This window comes from Falco cherrug, chromosome 6 (genome assembly GCF_023634085.1).
Source record: "Falco cherrug isolate bFalChe1 chromosome 6, bFalChe1.pri, whole genome shotgun sequence".
Lineage (NCBI taxonomy): Eukaryota > Metazoa > Chordata > Aves > Falconiformes > Falconidae > Falco > Falco cherrug.
The window spans coordinates 91381662-91402541 of NC_073702.1; the positions used below are offsets into that span (position 1 = coordinate 91381662).

General features: G+C 40.6%; 1 protein-coding gene across 10 annotated transcripts in view; it reads right to left on the minus strand.

The window, feature by feature from the left end:
* Nucleotides 1–425: 425 nt before the first annotated feature.
* The window catches only part of MAP4K3 (mitogen-activated protein kinase kinase kinase kinase 3), an 84537-nt gene continuing 64082 nt past the window's right edge, over nucleotides 426–20880 (minus strand). For 7 of the 10 annotated variants that reach the window (XM_055713264.1, XM_055713263.1, XM_055713262.1 and 4 more), the window contains 10 exons: nucleotides 18579–18639; nucleotides 18375–18492; nucleotides 15699–15757; nucleotides 13071–13174; nucleotides 12115–12286; nucleotides 9515–9583; nucleotides 9308–9400; nucleotides 6953–7023; nucleotides 4387–4442; nucleotides 426–1910 (listed from right to left, as the gene is read on the minus strand). In XM_055713264.1, coding sequence (XP_055569239.1) covers nucleotides 1823–1910; nucleotides 4387–4442; nucleotides 6953–7023; nucleotides 9308–9400; nucleotides 9515–9583; nucleotides 12115–12286; nucleotides 13071–13174; nucleotides 15699–15757; nucleotides 18375–18492; nucleotides 18579–18639 — 891 coding nt within the window. In that variant the 3' untranslated portion in view covers nucleotides 426–1822. Of the gene's footprint in view, nucleotides 1911–4386; nucleotides 4443–6952; nucleotides 7024–9307; nucleotides 9401–9514; nucleotides 9781–12114; nucleotides 12287–13070; nucleotides 13175–15698; nucleotides 15758–18374; nucleotides 18493–18578; nucleotides 18640–20880 lie in introns of those variants that run through there. The other 3 variants (XM_055713261.1, XR_008732706.1, XR_008732705.1) reach the window with 3 other exon arrangements.

Consider the following 20880-nt stretch of genomic DNA (forward strand, 5'->3'; position numbering starts at 1 on the left):
GAGGGACGATGGAAACTGGGCAGCAGCACAAGTGTGCTGTGAAACACATGCCAAGTTCTTGCCTTTTCTGAGAGTTCAGCTTCCCAGCAGTGGGGCTTGCACTACCACCTTTCCCACAGAGTGGATCTGAGATTCAGTGCAAGGGAACAGATGAGATGGGGCCAGCTGGCAGCAAGCTTGAGTCCCACAGGCAGAAAAGAAAGCCCTGCTGAAAAAAAAACAAAAACAAAAACCACACATCACTTTTGCAGTCAACAGATGGAAAAGCAGAAGAAATCAAACCAGCTGGAATTTGGAAGGACTCATTTCAGATACATACATCCGTTGCCTAAAGGCCAAAAGGGTATTAACATCCACCCTTTAGCTCCAACTGAGTTGAGCTTCTGTGGTCTGACCATTCATTCATACATGCAGAAATGCCCAGCTTCTGTGATTAGCACAAACATTTAATAGCAGAATTCAAAACTCAGTATGTTCCATTTTAGTCTTACGTGGAAAATTAGTGCAGGTGATAATCTAATTGTAAAACAACATGTTAAAAAAGTTTATTTTACATTATATACATTTGGGAACATTACCAACCACAACAATAATGCAGGCCATAAATCACTAAATTTAGTTTCTTTTCAGTGTATATTATCACAATAAAATATAAAGAACATATACAAAAAAAGGGAGTCAAATGCGTGCATTTTACTAAAACTTGGCATTTACATACTCCATTGGAAAAGAGCAATCAAAAATACTTCTGATCAAAACCAAGTTCCTGTGATGTGTAGTAACCACTGTATTGTCTGAATGAGGTAGTAACTAAATTATTTTGGCCACATGTTAACATCCTAAATCAAGGGAAAGGGTGAAAATGGTTATAAGGCAAAAAAAAACCCCAAAGGCGCAAAAATGTTTGAGGCATTTCCACAATGTGGAATGTTGCTCCTTTTCATTGTGATATGAAACTATTTAGTAAGATGAACAGTAATACTATTTTTTATCATTGTATACACTAAGTCGTCAAACACCTATTGCAGTGTTACAGCCAGGTACCACTAGTCTGGGACTGACACCCATCCCAAAAGTATTGTTTTCAAGCATAGAGAAGTAATCATAGGAGAGTTTTAATAGAAAAACACAGGTGCTTAACTGGTTTGTTTCAAAGAAAACTACCCAAGTAAACAAAACCAAAAAATAAAAAGGAACTTTGAAGCCCAAGTTATATCCACAAAGTCACAGCTTACCTTTGTGACTGTATACATCACATCAATACATTGTGCAAACATGAACACCAGTGTGTTGCATCAAAATTAAAACTAGATTGTAATCTGACTATAGCCTTGGTTACAATTCCTAAAAGTTAAGATTTATTAGTAAATCACATATAGTAAAATACAATAGTGTTGTTAAATGTACTATATTTGTTGCTAGCATCCCGCTTTATTATAAACACATGAGAAGTCCTTAAAATAGTACCCCGATTTAATTTTTGCATTCTCAGTGACTTTTACATCTGTACAGGTAAGACACTTGTACTTAACAGGAGGACTGCTATCTACAGAAAGTCAGTGTAGGTCTTCAGCAAGAAGTTTCACTGAAAAATACCGCCTATGTACAAAGATTACATAACAGTAAATTAAGAACATCTGTGGTGCCATAACGCTTATGTGTCCATACCACAAACAATTCTCGCCTTCCTCTCATGCCACAATAAATTATGAAGTAACTGAAGTGGGGTTACTGCAGCTTTTGTGCAATTTCAGCCAGTCACGAATGCTGCTGCAGCAGAAGTGTTCTCTTGTCACAGTGAGCCGCCTGCCACGCGCTGTTCTCAGTAACTGTTCTCATGCCCTGCCAGGATATATAAATTGCTGTTGGCTGTTGGGTTATCCGTTGGCCTACTCTCGAGCACCACGACCCTACAAGAAAATTAAAAAAGCCACATCATCAAGTATGCCTTTGTTTAAAAACATCCCTGGACATAACTGTAAACGTTCTTTCCCAGGATCCACCTGACCAGTGGTCATTTCTCTTTCCTTGGACACCTCTAGTCCAGAAGCCACTCCAAGTAAGGCCAACCTCAAAGCTAGTTCAGGGTCCTGTCCAGGCAAGGTCTCCAAGGATCTCCCAGAGCCTCTCTGGGGTACTGCTGCAGAGTTCAGCCACCCTCACAATGCTGTTTTCCCCTTTCATCCTGCTGGAATTTCCCTTGCTGCAATGTATGCCTGTTGCCTCTTATCCTTTCAGTGGGGGCTACTGAAGAGGGTCCATCACTCCCCTACTGCCTGGGCTTGTGCTTCCCCAGAGCTTTCCAAAGTTAACCCATGAATCAGGCTCCAGTTCTGGAAATTGTTACTCTGCCCTTCGCCATTGGACATGACAGATGACTAAAGCTGACTCTTGTGTGAGCACTTTCCCCGAGCCCCTGGGAACCCAAATCCACAGAAACTTCCTCCAGCTCTGAAGGTCCCAGACACAAAGACTTGCAGGCTGAGAAAGTCCTCAAGGAAAGGTCTGCTACATGCAGAATCTTCTCTTACTCTTTTCATGCCACCCACTTTTGGCCAGCACTGGGGACAGGAGACTGGGTTAGCTGGACCTACACCACAACTGCAAAGACCATAAAGGGGTGTCCTAGATCAGACCTTTCTCTTCAAAGGACAGAAACTAGCAGTCACAACTGTGTTTCACAAGCTATTTGAGATTTTTTTTAATCAGGCAAGAACTGCTAAATGGACCAGGATGCTCATGATTAAGTTCTCCTCCACAAACACCTTGAGGTGAAGGCACACTGTGGGAAATTCAGATCCATCTATTGTGCATTCACCCAAGGACAAGCTGCTTGCTTCAAAACTATCGCTCAGAAAATCTACCCTCTGTTCAACGTGCTCCACAAAAAGAACAAGACCTCACGCCATAAAGCACTCCCTGCTTACCAGGAGAAAGCAACATGCAAGCCCTTATCAGACTGATAAGGCTTTTGGCTTCTCAGAACCCCAGTTCCTATGAACTGCCTAGGAAGTGACATGTTACTAGAAAAAGATTTCACAGCTCGAGCACAAAACATGACAGAGCTGCAAGCAAAATGGTATCTCAAGAGATTGGAAGTAATGTTTATTGCAGTGCAAAGTCTTTAAACATTGTCTCAGACTTGGAAAACTATTAATGCAAGCCAGAAATAGATGGAACCATATTTGGGGAAGACGATGCTAATTTTTCCAAGGCAGTGATTTGCAATGTCATGCTCCATTGTGAAGTCAGACTTGTTTTTAAATTGAGCTGTGCTGTCTCTCAACAACTAAGAGAAATGAAACAATAAAGCTGAGCTCTACACACACCTCACTACCATCTCTGCTCCAAACACCCCAGGTCAGAGATGACTGTTACAACTGCCCATTACCGAAAAGCTATCAAGTATCACACATCAGGCAGAATCCTTAAACCCCAGCCAGAAAAAATGGCTGGTAGATAGCTGATAAAGCCACAGTACCATTCACTGATGTTATTATTATGGGTAATTACAGAGCCATGCATCAAGCCTGGAGAAGCAGAATAGGGGGAAAGCCTTTGGCTGATATGAAGCTTTTTTGGTAGTTCTAAGATGCCACAAGAGTGAATTTACTGCAAGTGGCACGAGACAGAGGCAATTCTCAAAAGAATAATTAAAGCCTATCTTTTGCACTTCATATGAATACATTACTGGGGAAACCGTCACATCAACACACACTCTCCAGAAGACAAAACATCTGCTGTTCTCCTGGCTGTTACAGAAGCATAGAGTTCGACTACAGGGCAGAGAAAGTTAAGGAAGTCAGTGACACTCCTAAAATAGCAATTACTGACTCAGCAAGCTGGTATCTGATGGGTCAGATAGGCACAGTGTTAGTGTCCTGCACAGCAGATGCCAAATAACAGCTACGCTGGGAATTACCAAGAGCTCTTGGACAAGACCTAAGCTGTCATGTTGGGAGGACAACTGGTAGAGTTCCTTTCTGGGGTGAAAGTGAGATACTTGAATTTAAGTATTTTTTGCATTCTCAAGAAGTAGATCTTGATGAGCTACTGCAGCAGAGCACATGAAAGTGAATATTTCACCAAGTTAAACAGAAGAATTACAGCACAAGAAGGAAGACACTCCTGCAGACTGTGACTGCAACCAAATAGAAGCTTGCTAGCCTGGCTGAATACTTCTGGAACACCAGTTTTAGGAATTATTATTTTTTTCTTTAAGACAGACAAGTAAACTTGAAGGGCTGGAAGGTAGACATACACAAAGGAATGTGTAAAATGGGTAAAAAAGGAATCACAAAGAACGAGCAAAAAGAACTTTTACAAGATTGGAGGAACACACATTATTCTTCTATTTGAGCATACCATGTTCACTTCTTTCCATACCTGTCAGATCCCAGAAGCCTGAATATCCTTGTATTATCAGAAATTTCCTGTGTGATCTAGACAATAAAAATAAGACAAGTGTTTACATGTTAAGTGAAGAAGTGTTTTTAAAATCAACCTAGAGAAAATAATTATGACTGTTACTATTTGCTGCTGATTTAAATCCACTAGAGAGTTTAATGCAACTGTCACTTTTAAATGAGATCTGAAAGTATAATTCCTGCCACATTATGTGAATTCCTGTGCAGGGCTCAGCACTGCACAGCATCCAAGCTACCAGTGCAGTTTTCTTTACAGCTGTGAATGAAATAGGTAGCTGTAGGGTGCAATCTGTCTCACTCTAGAGTAGATCTCCAAAACGGGTCAGGTAAATCACACATGAAATGCATTTTGTTGAAATTCTGAATCATAGTAATGATCCAGTAAAGTCTTATTCTGAAAACCTTAAAAATAGAAACATAATCTGTGGTACTTAGGCCACTGTGAAAAGAAAACACAGTATTTTGAAATTTCAGACTAATGCAATAGTTTTTTTTAGTGTGGGTGAATTATACTTGCGTGATACATCTTTATAATCACATAAATACCAAAGCATCAAAGAAAACATCGTGTTAACCAATGAAGTCACCCAAAGCCCAGTGCATACTCCAAGGGATATCAAGACACACTGTGAACAGGCAGCACTGTTTACAAAGCTCCTTTTCTATACAGCCACATTTCACATTCTTGAGGAAAGAAGGGATACTTCTCTCCTTCCCAGATCCTAGTAGCATTAGCTGATGTAGTGAATACACTTCTGGCAAAGAGAACTTGCAAAAGAATTTTGATTCACAACAATGAAGCTTCCCCACTTTGTTAACAAAAATCACTTCCCGCTTGTGGGGCTAGGTCTGCACAATGTTGGCCCAAATTTTGAGTGTCTTGTTTCAGAATTCATACAGCTCCCCGTTTCATTCTTCCCACTCAAACCATGGTGGAAGCTCACGGTTGTGGAAAGAATGAACTTTGCAAGCAGATCAAATCATCCCCAATTAGACCGAATGATATCAGATTAGGGAATCTGAACTAATACCATTTTCAAGGACAAACTTGCTGCAAAGTTACATTGGTTAAGTTTTTGTCCCTTGTAACTGCTTCCTACATACTACATAGTATAAAATTCCCAAAAAGTAAGGAATATGGTCAAGATCTGAGTCTGGCTTCTCATATTATAGATAAAAATGAGGTGGTGGGGTTTTTTTTCTTTTTTTCTTCTTAATACCTGTGGCTAGTAGGACAGCCAGGAGAGAGAAGTAATTTAAAAAGGCCTGACAGCTTACCCTAGACACGTTCTACAGAGAAAAGTTTTGGGTGGCTTGCTTTCTAACAGCTCAGTTTCTGCCTTCTGTTCTTCATTTAGGTGCTGGCTGTGGCTTGACAGTAACGAAGCAAGAAGACAGTGTTCCTTATGCTTTATATAACAGTACAAAGCATCCACTTGTGCTGCAGCACTCTGGGGCATGTCCTCCAACAACTGGATCAGAGCTACTAAGTGCCAATGGGTGGAGTAATCCACTGAGCCTCACAGTATGCTGCTAGCAGGAGGCTGGAGTTGGAGAAGTGCCTAGCAGCATCATCTCTTCCTCATGGTCTGTGCTAATAGCAGGGTGCTGCAGTTCACCATTAAGAATTCTTGGGAGAAGGACAATCATGCCTGGGGAATCAAACATGTGCAAATGCCACAAGAAACATTCGCAGTCTTGGAAATAAGTAGTCCAACTCTCTAGTCTTTGGGGCCAACTTCCCACAAAGAGCAGACTTAGCGTCAGCACAGATTAGGTTAACTATGGCTTTGTGCAAATAAATGTGGTGGTTAACCATGTGGAACATCTAATCTTGGCATGGTTTGACTGTATGTGTACCTTCAGATACAACTAGTCATAACGAGCTCCATTTCTCAGCCAATGAGACAAAGAACCAGATGAAAAGACTAATTAAAATCCTACAAAGTACAGCATTACTACTAACACATAGATGCACACGGTTTGCAGAAAGAAAAGGAGGAGTGTCGGGAATGTACTTACAATGGTTTAACTGTCTAAAAAAAACATAATCACATCAAACTGGCTGAGAAAAGGCAACATGGAAGAGACTGGAAAACAACAGGCAACTTATTTAACAGCACGACAAAAAGCTAAAGCTCAGCAGTGGAGCACGCAACCACTGGTAAAACCCAAATTTTGGTAACCACATGTGATAAGCTAAGGAACTGACACTGGTCTTCTAAGGAATTTAAGGTGAAGAAGATAAGTGTTACAAAGAATTAGGCTTAGGTATTTTTTATGGCATCATGGCCTGGTCTCTTGTTGCTTTCTGCTTTGTATGTTAAGACTTGACAGGGGCTTTTGTATAGCTTTGCCAATTAGTTTGCAGCATATGAAACATGCTTAGAATATGACTCCAGCTTTCAAGTCTACCCTAGGAGTTACTGAAGTGTTTTAATGTTTTTCAGACCACAGCATTATGCGTTTATCTACTTCTTGGTTTGCATTAGAATCTAGAATATGAAGCAAAATGCAGTACTCACCTCATTTGATCTAAAGCTCCTTCCCTGCATGCCATGCTTCCAGAATGCTAACACGCTGTCTTGTAGGCAGACTGGTAAAAGGGAACACTGGAATCAGTTTTAAGGCATAATGTCACCTTGTGCTTTTAAGGCCAAAAGCATATGACTGCAATTTTGAAATTTGTACACGTATGTTTTATTGTATCACGTTCACCTTCACAGACTGTAAAATGTCTCTTGCAGGAATCGCTTAACCTGCCTGAAGAGTAGCTGCATTTATATATATGTTTGTTTAATAAGCAGGGTTTAAAAGCATTCCCACCCAACCAGAAAAAGTTCTAAAATTGTCCTTATGTGTAGTCCTAAATATGTCCTTTCCTCTGAACAGGAAACTCATCCTCATTTTCATTCCAATACTAACAGAAAATATATTGAATTTTAGCAGAGAAGTTACGGGGTACTGCAGCAACATTCTTCACTTTGCCAGCAACTAACGGCTAATATGGTCCTTCTGCAGTAGCAACACAAAGCTTTACAGAGCCCCCTACCTCCCAGCCCTTCCCCTTGTCACAAATGTGGTGACAGACACTTGCATTTGAACCCTGTGAAAGGAAATGGGTCTAAAGCCTTCCTCAAAGAGAGGGCAAGTGTGCAGGTCCCCAGGAAGACTCTGTCCCACCTGCATCCAGCATCCTGCCTCTGGACAGGTATGCAGAAAAGAGAGCAGAGGTCTTTGGAGGCACTATCAGACCAGACCAGGACACTGGTACCTCGTCTGTGATTCTCTAGCAAAGAGAGGACTACAGCACGTGCAGAGGTCCCACAGTAAGCAGCTTCAAGTAAGTGTACACCTTCCTTCCCCCACCTTCTAACCACCAGGAGCCATAAAAGCCATGTTTTCCATGACAATGTGGTTTTTTTCCCCTCTTCTCTGTGAGAGATTATGTCTCAAGTCCCTGAAGCTTTAAAGTTTCTCCTCAAAAGTAAATTCCCTCCAACCAATTATTTTTGTTTCCACTTTCCTCCTTTTTTAACGCTACCTTTCATCTGTGTACACATCCTTCCTCATCCCTCTTTCAAAAGCATGTGATACAATCCCAGTGTGGGGGAATTATCAAAATAAACATGTTCTGTCTTTCTGTTTCACAAATTAACTCATTCAGATTCTTCACAAGAAAATTTATGTAAAGTGTGACATCCCATACAATTTGGTCTTTGAGCTGCATTATAAAAATAGACTGTGTGAACACACATGCAGAAGGAGTTAACCACAAGTGATTCAGAGTTTGTGTAAGTTGTGTTAAGGTATTCCTTTAGAGGCTGAAGGTCTCCATCATATTGCAAAGGTATTTAGCCTAATCAGGGAAGACTCCAGGGTTATTACTCTATTCCAATTGCTCCTAGAGAAGCATGTTATATAGCATGCTGAACCTTTCACTAAGCCTTTTCATACAACATGTAATGTGTGAGTTAGTGCTTCAAATGCCAAAGACTTGACAGTTAGCATTTCTAATTCTGTAAACAAGTTAATCAGAATACCTTGAGTTGGAAGGAACCCATAATGATCAGAGTTCAACTCCCAGCTCCTCACACAGGACTACCTAAACTACCTTGCAGGACTAACTAAACCATCTAAGAGTGTCACCCCAATGCTCCTTGAACTCTGTCAGGCTTGGTGCCATGACCACTTCTGTGGGGAGCCTGTTCAGTGACCTACCGCCCTCTCGGTGAAGAACCTTTCCCTAACATCCAGTCTGCACTTCCCCTGACGCAGCTTCATTCCATTCTGTGCCCTGTTGCTGGTCACCAGAGAGAGGAGCTCAGCACTGTCCCCTCTGCAGCCTCCCTTGAGGCAGGTGCAGACCGCGATGAGAGCACCTCTCAGCCTCCTCTTCTCCAAGCTGAAAAAAGTGACCTCAGCTGCTCCGGCTCCGAAGTCTCGCCCTTGAGACCTTTCACCATCCTGGTAACCCTCCTCTGGGCACACTGGAGTGCTTTGATGTCGTCCTTATGCTGAGGCCCCCAAACCTGCACCAACAGTCGAGGTGGGGCCACACCACTGTGGTGTAGGGTGGGACAGTCGCCTCCCTCGCCCAGCTGGCTGTGCTGGGCTTGGTGCACCGCAGCACACCGCTGGCCCCTTTGGCTGCCAGGGCACACTCCTGACTCACTCAGCTTGCCAACAGCTCGAACTCACAGATCTCTTTCCGCAGGACTGCTCTCCAGCCTCTTGTACTCCAGTTTGTACGTATAACCAGGACTACACTGTCCCAGGTGCTGAATGCACAGCACTTGCTCATTAAATTTCATGACTGGTGATTGCACAGCTCCCTAGTCTACCCAGATATTCAGTATTAACAATGAAACCCAACTTACCTATTGATTCAATCTGAAAGTCAAACGTGAGCTCCGATGACAGTTTGCGGCTGGATTTTAATCTGCCTTGCAGATTCACTATTTTTATGCAGCCTAGGCAACAAATAGGATATGTCAACCAAGAATTAACCTTCAATATATGACCTAATTTGAAGACAGACAGTATGCATGTATATGCATACGTATTTAGTTGACACTAAAACTTACAATCCAAACACACCAATATGGTATCTCTCTCCAGCTGTGTTACATGTACAACACTTGCCTCTGTAGTGTCTATAAAAAAATGACAGTGTTAGTTCATAACATAAATCAGCATGAAAACTGAAATGGAAGTTCTAGAGATTGAGACAATTTAATGGGTTAGTGTGTTTTTATCTACTTAAAATAATCATCTTACCAGTGACATTTCTCTTCTCTTAGAGAGGCATGTCCACTTATCCAACATGTTGACTGTGACAGGAAAACTGAAGCTGTAATATTAAAGTATGGACTTAATCCAGCCTTTTCTGAGCCATGTCACAAAAGCAAACTCACGTGTGTATCGCTCTCCCTTTATTCTCTGTTGGCGTCATTTAATGTTGCTGTTGCAAAAAAGGCAGATATAAGACTGTCTACACTAAACCTGAACGCTGATTCATACCAATTTTTTTTCCTGACTTTATTTCTAAATCTTGCTGGGTACCTTAATATTAGTACTTAGTTCTTGCTGTCAGATTTTCCAAAAACAGGGGAGTATTTCCTTCTCCAAACTCTTAAAAGAAGGGCTACCTTCCTCTCTTCTGGGTTACAGCTGCAGCAGTCTCCATCACAGCAAACAGGGGGATCTGACCCACAAATCGTTAGTGGACATGTCAACTCAAAAGAGATGTGTAGTTTTGGTCCATTTGTTTGTAAACATTAAACAAAAAGCAGCCCTTACTAATTCAGCATTACTGCCAGCAATTCTGTAGGCATTCTTTCATACAGAAAAGTGAAACTCATTAGATCTGTTAGAGATGAGAAATGACAGCATGTTACCTAAAATACAAAAGCAGCTTTCAGTTAAATATGAAAATCCATGGTCCTGTTGAGAAGCAAAAAAAACCTCCTCAAGGATGATGGCAGAAGTGTGCTCCTTGAAACGGTCCCTCCAACTTTTTTTTTGCTGTTTGTCTTGGATTTATGATCTTTACCATTCCAATGCATGATTTTAACCAAAGATGGATATAACCATGATGAAAGCATGCAGCAGAAGGACTGAAGGATATACCAACCACATTATGTGATGTGGAAACATGCATTGCAGTGGCTGAAGCTAACAGAAGGATGGCAAGGGGAGAAATGCCTTGCAGTAAGTCTCTGCCAGCTGATTTTTTAAAAACTTCTTAATCACACCTTTAGAAAAAATGTCAAACAATGACAAGTACTATACAATGGAAGCTATTTGTGACCATATAGTACATTATCTCCTCACTTAAAAATACCGATTAATCTGTTCCATTGCATTAGTGCTCTCTTGCCAGCAGGGGCCAGGAATAAACCAATACAATATGTGGGTTTAAATTAAGAGTCAAACTAGGAGAAAACAACACAGACATAACATGAGAGCACACAAATGATTCAAGGAAGCTAAAGAAGTATTTTCGGAAGGCACAATGCAACGTTAAATTTTCCACATTTAAAAAAAAAAAAAAGGAGCCAGGAAGGGATTACTAGTCTTGTATTTACACACCAACGCAGCCAATACTGAGAGAAGAGTGACAACAGGACATCATGGGTCAAAGAACTTCTCTTCAGTGGGCTACTTTTATGAACTTTACTGAAGTCAAACAGTTATATAAATAGACATACAAGTTTGAAAACAAAATGCACTGATTCTGAAGCAGTCAAGCACATTAACTGGCCATTCAGTGATCGCTTTTTTTTTTTGTAACTACGCTTTAAATTGTGTCAAAATCCGATGCACTTTTCAGCAGCAAGAAAGGCAGCAGGCATCTTCCTAGTGGAAGCTGTTCTTGGTGAAATCCACAGTACACAATGCCAGCACAGGGGTGTGTATAAATTCATCATGGATCAACCAGGGCTCTATGCCCACTAATGACAAAGCTATTTACTGCTCCTAAACCTGCAAACTATAAACCAGGGTCAGCTCACTACTGTATCTAGGTTTAAGGGGAGAACCTACAACTCTAGAAAAAGTAATTCTTAGCACACTTCCTTCTTAAGAGAATTTCTACTGTTGCTCAGATGGTGGCCTCCTCACTCATGGCACCTAGACCAGTGACGAACAGGTACTTGTCCTCCTGCTACCACTGGTCCTAATCCTTTCACTTTCTGTAAACATTGGAACAATAAAAATATGCTCTCTCCCAGCAGGAAGCAGGTAACACCGTTTCTAACCAACTGGTTTATTGCAGGACAGCCAAACCATACCTACAGAGATGTTGAAAGAAACTGCTCAGAATTCAATTCTAGTAAAATCTATCAAATAAACAGAAGTCATGGTGTCAGCATAGAGCACAGAACAGCACAGGGGGTAATAGTCAAGCACAGCCTGATTTATGGAAATGCAAGAAACCACAACTCCGTCCTCTGTAATACTCAATCTCAAGAAACCCAATCAGTTCAACAATCAGAATCATCAGAAAAATCTGTGTGTGCAAGCAGATACAACCAGATACCCCTTTAAATGGAGAATTTACAGTGATCACTTAGCCTTAATGATTTAACCATTAGTTTTCTGAGAGGAAACTAACCTTCTAGTGCTTCAGCTGTAACAGAAGAGCAAGGAACATTTCTGAATGCCATTACAACAGCATACAAACCTGTCTCTGTAAACCATGAAGAGGTAGAGTTTGGGTTGACAGTCTCAAACTTCACCACCTGGTTGAAGTCTCTTCCTCTACTGACACCAACACAAACTAAAGGGAATTCCTGCTCAGGGACTACCAGCATTTCAAACAATCTCAGTGGGCAAGGTACAGGAAAATCTATATGCTAGATTAAGAAACAAAAATAGGTATTAGAAGGGAAACAAGTTTAGTTTGAGTCACTATCACGTATTTAAACTGTATGGTAAATTTTAAGCCACACATTTTTGTAACATTAAGTTTACTTCTTCAGATACTTCATAGATACAAAAAGCCTCAGTTAAGAAGCTTAGACAGTCTTCATGCTGATATTAAGTTAAAATAAGATAGGAGGTCTTTCATCGTGTGTCCTGTGCTGCTGGCAACAGATGATAAGAGTGCTACACTGATCACAGCTCTCCCTGGCAATGGAGTCTCTTAGCCTTGTTTCCCAGGCTGATCAAGTTATAGCAGCTGCCTCTCCACAAGAGTCCACCCTGGCTCCCTCTCTTCCAAAGGTGACAGATGGGGAGATAACAAGCTGGTCTGGGCACCTCCAGTGTCACAAAGCATAGAATAAGTGGCCACTTCCTCTCTGACAGGGGAGCAAGCCCACTGTTAACCCATGTTACCACTCCACCATGTCTCAGTCTGTCAGCCACAGTTTTTTTACTATGCAACTAAAAGGCAATGTTATGGAGAGAAGGGCTTTGTTCTTTAACTGCAGTGCATCACATGAAAAAAAATTTTCTATGAATATTATGAGTCAGTTAACATGTATTATATATTTAAACAGCTGGTTTCTGTTAAATTACATTGAAAATACGAGAAAAGTCTAATAACTCAAGAAATGGCTAATACTTATTCTTAACAAGTTATTACAAGATAAATAGAACTGAACATGAACGTATTTCACCTTATTGCAATATTACCTTGATTAACATAAATTTTTGCATTGGTTCAACCCATTCTAACAAAACAATGCTAGACTGTAGTGCTCCACAAAGGTACTTGTGGCCCGTGTAGGGATTCCTCACTGCCAAAAAAGGAGAGGTAGAGTACATTAGTGTACTAAGCAAATACAAATGATACACAATTTCCAACTAAATAACAGTCCACATGCTTTTGGAAAATACCCACACCCCTAAATCTTATACATAAGGAAGCTGCTGAAAAGACAGCATCCATGCTATGAAAATGGTGACACTAAGCATGCTAGAGCCAGGGTTGCTCTTCCACCTGGCACGAACAGCCAGCAGCTGGTGCCAAATAAGCCAGAATAAAAACTACTCTCACAAGAGTACTGTGTTATATTTCACCTCTCCAACTGAAAATACAAGATTATTGTTGTGTTTTCAGACTGACAGGTGGGATTTACTATTTTAGATAGTCCTAAAAAAAATACTGTCAACCACATATACATTTGAAGTATCTTCAATACTTCAAACCCACCATGTTGGTTTATCTAGGCTACCTCCAAATCATCCGGAGAAACTGTTAAAGAATGTCTTTTTCTATGACACACGGTTATCCAGCAGACACTGAACAACTGCTGTCACTTGATAACTGCTCAGCTGTCTTCCAAGCACTGTCACTGTCAGTCTGAAATCCAGGAGATCTGTATTTCTGATGAACACTTCTAGATCAGTAGGAAAATCAGTTGGTTGGGGTTTTTTTTAAAGTTACATCATCTATTTCCCCTCAATGGCTCTTCTGCTATTGTTTTTCAAAGCTCAATTAAAAACTGGAAGAGAACAATAAAGTTGCAAAATTGAGAATTGTGAAATCTGAAGTTTCACAATTTCTATTCTACAGTACTGACAAAATTTCACTCCTTAAGCACTGCCAGCATATCCATTAAGACAAACAGGTGTTACTTCACACTTTGTACGATTACATCTAAAGACCAGATTTTAAAGTGCAGTTAAGAGACTGTGGGCCACCAGGCAAGTAACAACATGGTTCAGATAATGAGTTTCCACAGTCCAGTACTGTCTACGTAAGTGAAATATGCTCACACTACATTGCTACCAAAGAAATCCACTAGTAATCCCTTGATACCTTAAACATCAAAGCTTAATTTAATCAATCCCTGTTCCCAACATCAGTGACACTGACTGGAAAGTGCAGAAATTAACACTTGTCAAGATGCTTAGGAAGGCCAAATTCAGCAGCAGAAACCACAAAACATGCAATTACCAACACCTGCAAGGTGGAGAAACAAGACCAGAAATTCTAATCTTTTTTGCCTCCTGTGGTACTACTGCTTCCCCCAGACCAAAGGGATATTGACATTGCCAGCAGGAACAGAGGCTCAGGCGGCACGTAGTAAGTAGGGCAGGAGAGGGGAACCTGTAATTTCTCCCCTTGGACCTGCTTTTTGCAGCTGTCCTTGTTGCCAACACGATGTTGCCTCTCATGCAAGAAGGACTCCAGACTTACTAGGCTAAGCTATCTGAATGCCAAGACAGCAGACTCCCCCTCATAATGCCAAATCCCATGGCACTCTTGCTAAATTCTCTGCCTGCTAGTGCAGAAACAGTAAGGTTACAGAGGAGCACCCCACTGGCTTCCTCATTTCATAATGAGAGAACTGAAAACATAAGGGCTTCCAAATTAATTTTCATTGCAGAAAGCCAGCGTTTGTACCTCCTCTGATCCCTGTCACTCCACCCCTTTGGGTGTTAACTTCAGCATCGGTTACCACTCGCAGCTTGACGAGATGCCTCAATTAGGGAAAGGCCTGGACATACACAGTACATATTGTTAGCACCCTACCAACACACTAGATGTTGTATCCCAGAAAAAGTCAAGCTTTAACAGGCACGCTAGACGAAGAAGTGACAAAAACCATCAAATTTTTTAGCAATATCAGGAAGATTTTGGTCAGGATAAATGACAGGTGCCTCACTTTCTACCGAGTCTCTGAAAATCTTCCGTATAATACAACTCCTCACACCAAACACATGATTACAGAACACCAGGTGAAACATCTCCGGGGACAAGAGCTCAACCCCAGGAGATCATCCATAGTTACACCTTTCCTGTTTGTATCTCCCCCCCCCTTCCTGTGTGCTCCCATCCTCTTTTTAAAACGTGTCTTAATACAGAACAGCTTTGACACTTCAGTAGCTGGCACTCTGAACACCCTATAAAGGCTTCAGAGACAACACTGTCCTCAAAAAGCTGAAAATACGCCTTGCTTTTTGTCATCCAATATTGGCAACAAACTTGTGCTAGGATCCAGGCTGCTTAAGCGTGATGGTAACTTCTTTCAGTCATGCCATCCATGGAGATTAGGTTCTTCCTGAGGGTTGGTTTAAGCTGGACATGTTATTCTGCTTCTCTGCATTTCTTTGCAATTGTCTTTATATTTAAAGACTAAATTGGAAAGTTTTCACTGCTTAAACACAAGGACTAACCTGAATGAGCTCACTAACTGCAAATGCATAGTTTCATAATGAAAAAAAGTCTCTACCTCCTAAACCTGACTCAGTAATCTTAACGTTGCCACCCATTTGTACTGCTTCTTGGCATTTATTCTGCAGATCTTTACTTACCAACACAACACTTCTGACACCATTTAGTGTCAGGAATTTTTGTAGACACTGCAAACTTCCTGCAAGATATAAATACAGAATTATTGATCAGCTAAAACATTTGAATTTGCTTCTTAGAGAGTTGGTGGTGGGAAAATTGTATTTGCCCCACACCCCCCCAAACCTAAAAAATATATTTATTTGTGTATTTTTTCTCAAAACGATATGCCTAGAACATACATGGTGATCCCTGTTAGCACTGAGATGCTGCTCAGTTATTCAGTGTTACAAACAGTTTAAAAAAAGTCAGGAAGGGAGCGGAATAGGTACCTCAATACATTCAAGCATCATTTACCACTCTCTCTTGATATTTAACTGTATGTATTTATACACATGCCTGGATAGTCTACTGGTACTCCCATGATCAATCTTCTTTGTAATGCTGTAACTTAATGCATCTTGTGCTGGATACTGCACAGACAACACAAAGTCCACTCTTGTTCCAAGAATAATGTAGTTTGAAGACAAGACACGTGAACCCAAGATGTGTGGCAAATGATGTTGTACTGGATTGTTTGCTGGGCCGCAGTCCTTGCAAACTAACAGCTTAACTTCTGCAGAACTGTTCATAGGCAACAAAGCATGCATTCCAAAAGGAGGTCTGAATGCAGACTGGAAGACAGCTTTGCAAGATCTTTTCTGATGTGCAGGGGACGCTCCCTGAGAAATCATGAAAACAATTACTTGAAAATATATTAGGTAAGCCAGGGAAGATGATGTTGTTTGCTGGTAATGGGAATCTGTGTTTCTGCATAGACTAGAAGATGACAGACAGTATGGAGATGGCCACAGCAGCCTTGACAGTAAGAATAACTAATTTAATGCTGTAGAAAAGATGGGAATAAGTGGCATGATAGATAGATGCTGCAGTCAAAGCTATGAATTGGGAAAACACCTGCACAGCATTTCAAATGAAGCTGTTCAGAAATCACTGATAACGCAGCAGGACTGAGCAGCATAAAAACTGGGGACAGGCTACAAATTTTGGTTGGAGTAAGTAATGGAAGGTTTGACAGCAACTGCTCAAGGACACTCAAGGGAAAGAAGCTGGAAAGGAAACTTACTACAGTATCTTTTGCTACTGAATGTTTGCCTACCAAGAATCATAAATTGAGCTTTTTGCAGATGTATATATGAACCTCACAAGTTATCCCAAATTCTGTTTTGCTTTGCATTTTCCCTGCTGAAAACTTTGCTTTTAACATACCTACATTCTTCATGTAGCACTCATCATGGTATCCAGGAACTTGCTGAAGAATACACTTTGTGGTCTGGTAGGAAAAAAATTATGCTCTTCTACATATTTCAAATGTACTTCTCCCACCTGGCTAAATGTTACTACCCTGATGCCTTACAGCAAGGGATAAAACAGCAAAACAGATTACTTAAATGAATCTCTTCTGCCTTTGAGTGACTGACTTGGCACTTGCACATTCAGGTTGTGCTACATTTTTCTTGGGAAATGACATGATAGGACAAGAAATTTTCTGAGCCCGCTGCAAACTTAGGTGAGGTGTCATTCCAGGCTGAATGTAGTCTGAAGGTTTCCCTCACATGAGCCTCATGGTAATTACAGTTATCAGTCCACTGCTGATGCAGTCCTCAAGCCGAAGCCACCCAGCCAAAGTTAGTTTGGAAGAGAGAGGTGCAGAACAGTGGTGCAGGCACACAGAAGACAGCAATTCAAAGCATAGATTATCTTCTAGGTAATTCAGATTTAACCTCTAAGAACACAATTTTCAGACAAGTATTGCACCACTATGTTTACAGATGACTGAACAAGAAGCCCTTCCTGAATCCAATAATTAAATGTTAATAGGCTGTTAATAGAACCAAAGGTAGCAGAGAACCAGGTCTTCCACAATACAACTTCCTAACAGAAAGCCTATTATATGAGAAGAAGCAGTGATTCACTACCCACTTTAAGATTCAAAAGTTTCTCTGAAAACTAGATTAGCATCGCTGCCTCCTCCTCTTGGACTTGAATGGGGTCCTAAGGCTCATCTGGCAGCCAGCACTGTACCCAGTCTCTGGGATTTTGCATGCATTTGTTAGTAAATAAAGTTGGAGGGATTGCATGCACAATGTGCTGTAGGCATCCGGGGACAAAAAGTACCTTCTACACTGGCCTGTAAAAAAAGACTAGCTAATGATGAATGCCAAATCTGTAGTCCAGTTCTACTCTTCCCAGCTTTCAAAATAACCCATGAGCTAGCCCATTCCCTCTGCAGTAAAAGATGACACATTCCATTCTATTAAAAAAAAAAAAAGTGGGAAAGATAGTGCCCAGAGTAACTAACATAAGATCACCATTTCTACTTGTCTGAAATATCACAGATACAATACTGACCCTAGATTTTGTTTAGCATCAAGTACAGCCAGGATTTAGCATACTAGACTATACCTGAAAAGAGCTATGCACAGAAACAAAAGGCTTCATCACAAGAAGGTATGATGTACCAAAACCCTAATTTCTATTTCTCCAGTATTCACATCTTGATTTGTGTAAATGTAGTGGTCCACCCTCTGATTAAAGCTCATCTGAGTTATTCATGACAACCTGTGAACAGCACTCCACAAACATATCCTGAACTCCCAGAATTAAGTATTCTGATATACCTGATGATGTGTATTTACCTGGGAAGTATTCGGTCAGGGAGTTTATGTGCTGGAATAGCAACGGGTAACTTTTGCATTTGCCTTGCATAATCAAAGAGTCCTGGCAGATTATGGGAATAAAGCTGAGAAGCTTTACCTGGAAATTAGGAAACAAACCCACACTTGAAATATGAAACCAAATGTTTATCAGCACTATCACTCAAAGATAGCACAGTAACTTACCAGATATTGATAATAAGCAATTGTTCATGACATATAGCCATGTACACCTTCGAGGAAATAGCTGATAAAGGGAAGGAAAAAAAGAAAGAAAAGCATTCAGTCTGACATGCACAAAACAAGAGCACGTTAAGTTGGTCAATTAACATCTGCATGGATGACAGGACAAAATTAACATTGACTTGCTTTTTATAGCAGAAATTAGCTTAAGCCAAGTAGTTTTCACCTGGATTCCAGAGTTAATTCAGAGTAAATCTTAGTGTCACACACTATTTAACACACACATTAACATTTAGACAATTATCATGTTTTATATTCATGTCTTCAAGTATACTATAACTAGCCCACAAGACTGCATTATAAAGATCAATCAATCTTTAAAAAAAATTTAAAAAGCCACCAAACTTTCTCCTTCAAAGGTGAAAAGTTTAACAACATAAACTTCAGTAAACAAATCATGCTTAACAAACCACAGCCATTCTAAAGCCTGTGATAGTTCAAATCTCTTGAAACAATTAAAACTGGCACTTGAAGGGACTCTCCATATACATATGATTACACATTTTACTTAAGCGGTCAAGGAATGCAACAAATGGTCAAGACAGAAGTGTTATTTGCCAAATCCCACAATTACTAGAAAGATGAGGCTGAAACCAGCAAGACAACCTTTAAAAAAAAAAAAAGTGGTTTTTCTCCCCTCCATCACATAACTTCTGGAGCTTGTTGCCAGAGGTCATGGAGGAAGAACATATCAACAGTGTAAACAAGGGATTAGACATACTCATGTTCAACAGGTCCATAACTGGACACAAACAGCAAATACACAGGGATCCTCCAACATCCTTGATTCAATGACTGCAGTGGAGCCTGAGGGGAACAGCCAGCAGCCAAGCTCATGGGCATTTCCTACTGCCACTTCAGGAAGTAAGACTATTAGTCTAGGCAGATCACTCAGGAGGACATTACTTTTGCTCTTAAAAAACCCCCATCCAAAGAAAAAATCACCACAAACAACCAACCACCCCCTCACTGCTAGTTTATTAGAAAAATTTGAAGAGATCTGTAAATGGAAAGATTTTTCTGCCAAAGAGCGAGAGATTAATTTTGAAGCTGTGCTAACTCCTGGAAATGTATGTTATTTCTGCTTTGTCCATTAGTGAAGTATAACGTAGTGAAAAATAACCAAGGATACTACTTTCGCTTTTATACTGAATTGTATCAGACCTAGAGAGTAAACAATGAAGTCACACACAGAACTTGGAAGTGTTATTAAACCCCTATTGCCTGTTATCATAAATAACAATGGAATGAATGGTTAGCACAGAGGGTGCACATCTATTCCTGAAGTCTTCTCATAACCTAAACACACTGTAAGAAAAACCTACAGTAGTAATAATCTACCAGGCTGGTTGTATCCAAATTTAATGTACACGTTTGATTGACCTTCTGTAGCAGCATAAGCATATTGTGACTTAGTTTGGATCTGAGGATTAGACAAGAATGGCAATATTTCAGATTTGCAGGTTGTTTGAACCATCGCTCATGTGCCACACAACTGGCTGTTTTCACAAGCATCTCGTCTTGTCTCAAGTGCTTATTAAAACACTTCCCGAAAAGCTCACTAGGCAATGCACTACAGAACATGGTGCTTAAAGAAAACAAGGATGGATATGAGAGCATGAATTACATTGCACTGCTTTCCCTGCCAATTAAAAAAAAACAAGCGGAAAAAAAAAGAAGAAAGAAAAACCAAACCCAAAAGAAAAAAAAAAAAAACACCAAACAAAACTTTCCTTTGTCTACTTGGCCTACAACATGTACTGTATTAGTGACATTCTCAGGCTAGGTTTTACAACTGCAGTGTAGCAGCAGAAAGGTATCTGAGCTAAGCTTAAACTAGCTAACTCAAGCACCAGTATGAATATGGGTTACACGGAGCTCAGTGCAAGCTAGTTTAGGCCTTCTTCTTAACACAGACATATCTACAACGTCTAGACCCTGGAAGATGAACAAACACCAGTGCCTCCAGCTTACAGTGTGAAGGCTGTCCTTGCAATTTCCTCCATCTTGATGGCAGATGCACAGCTCCCTAAGTTAGGGAGAAGGCAGGAAAGAAAACGAGTCTCTTAGAGGTTAACAAAAGAGCTGGAGAAGACACCATACAGAAAAGCCTGCAACTGGCATTTCCCCCTCCCCAGTACTACCTCAAAAAAAATACTAATAAGAATTTGCAAAGACAGAGTTTTAACTGGGTTCAGTAAGCTGAGTCTCATCAGCAAAGCTGCTTTTAAGACCAAAAAATGAA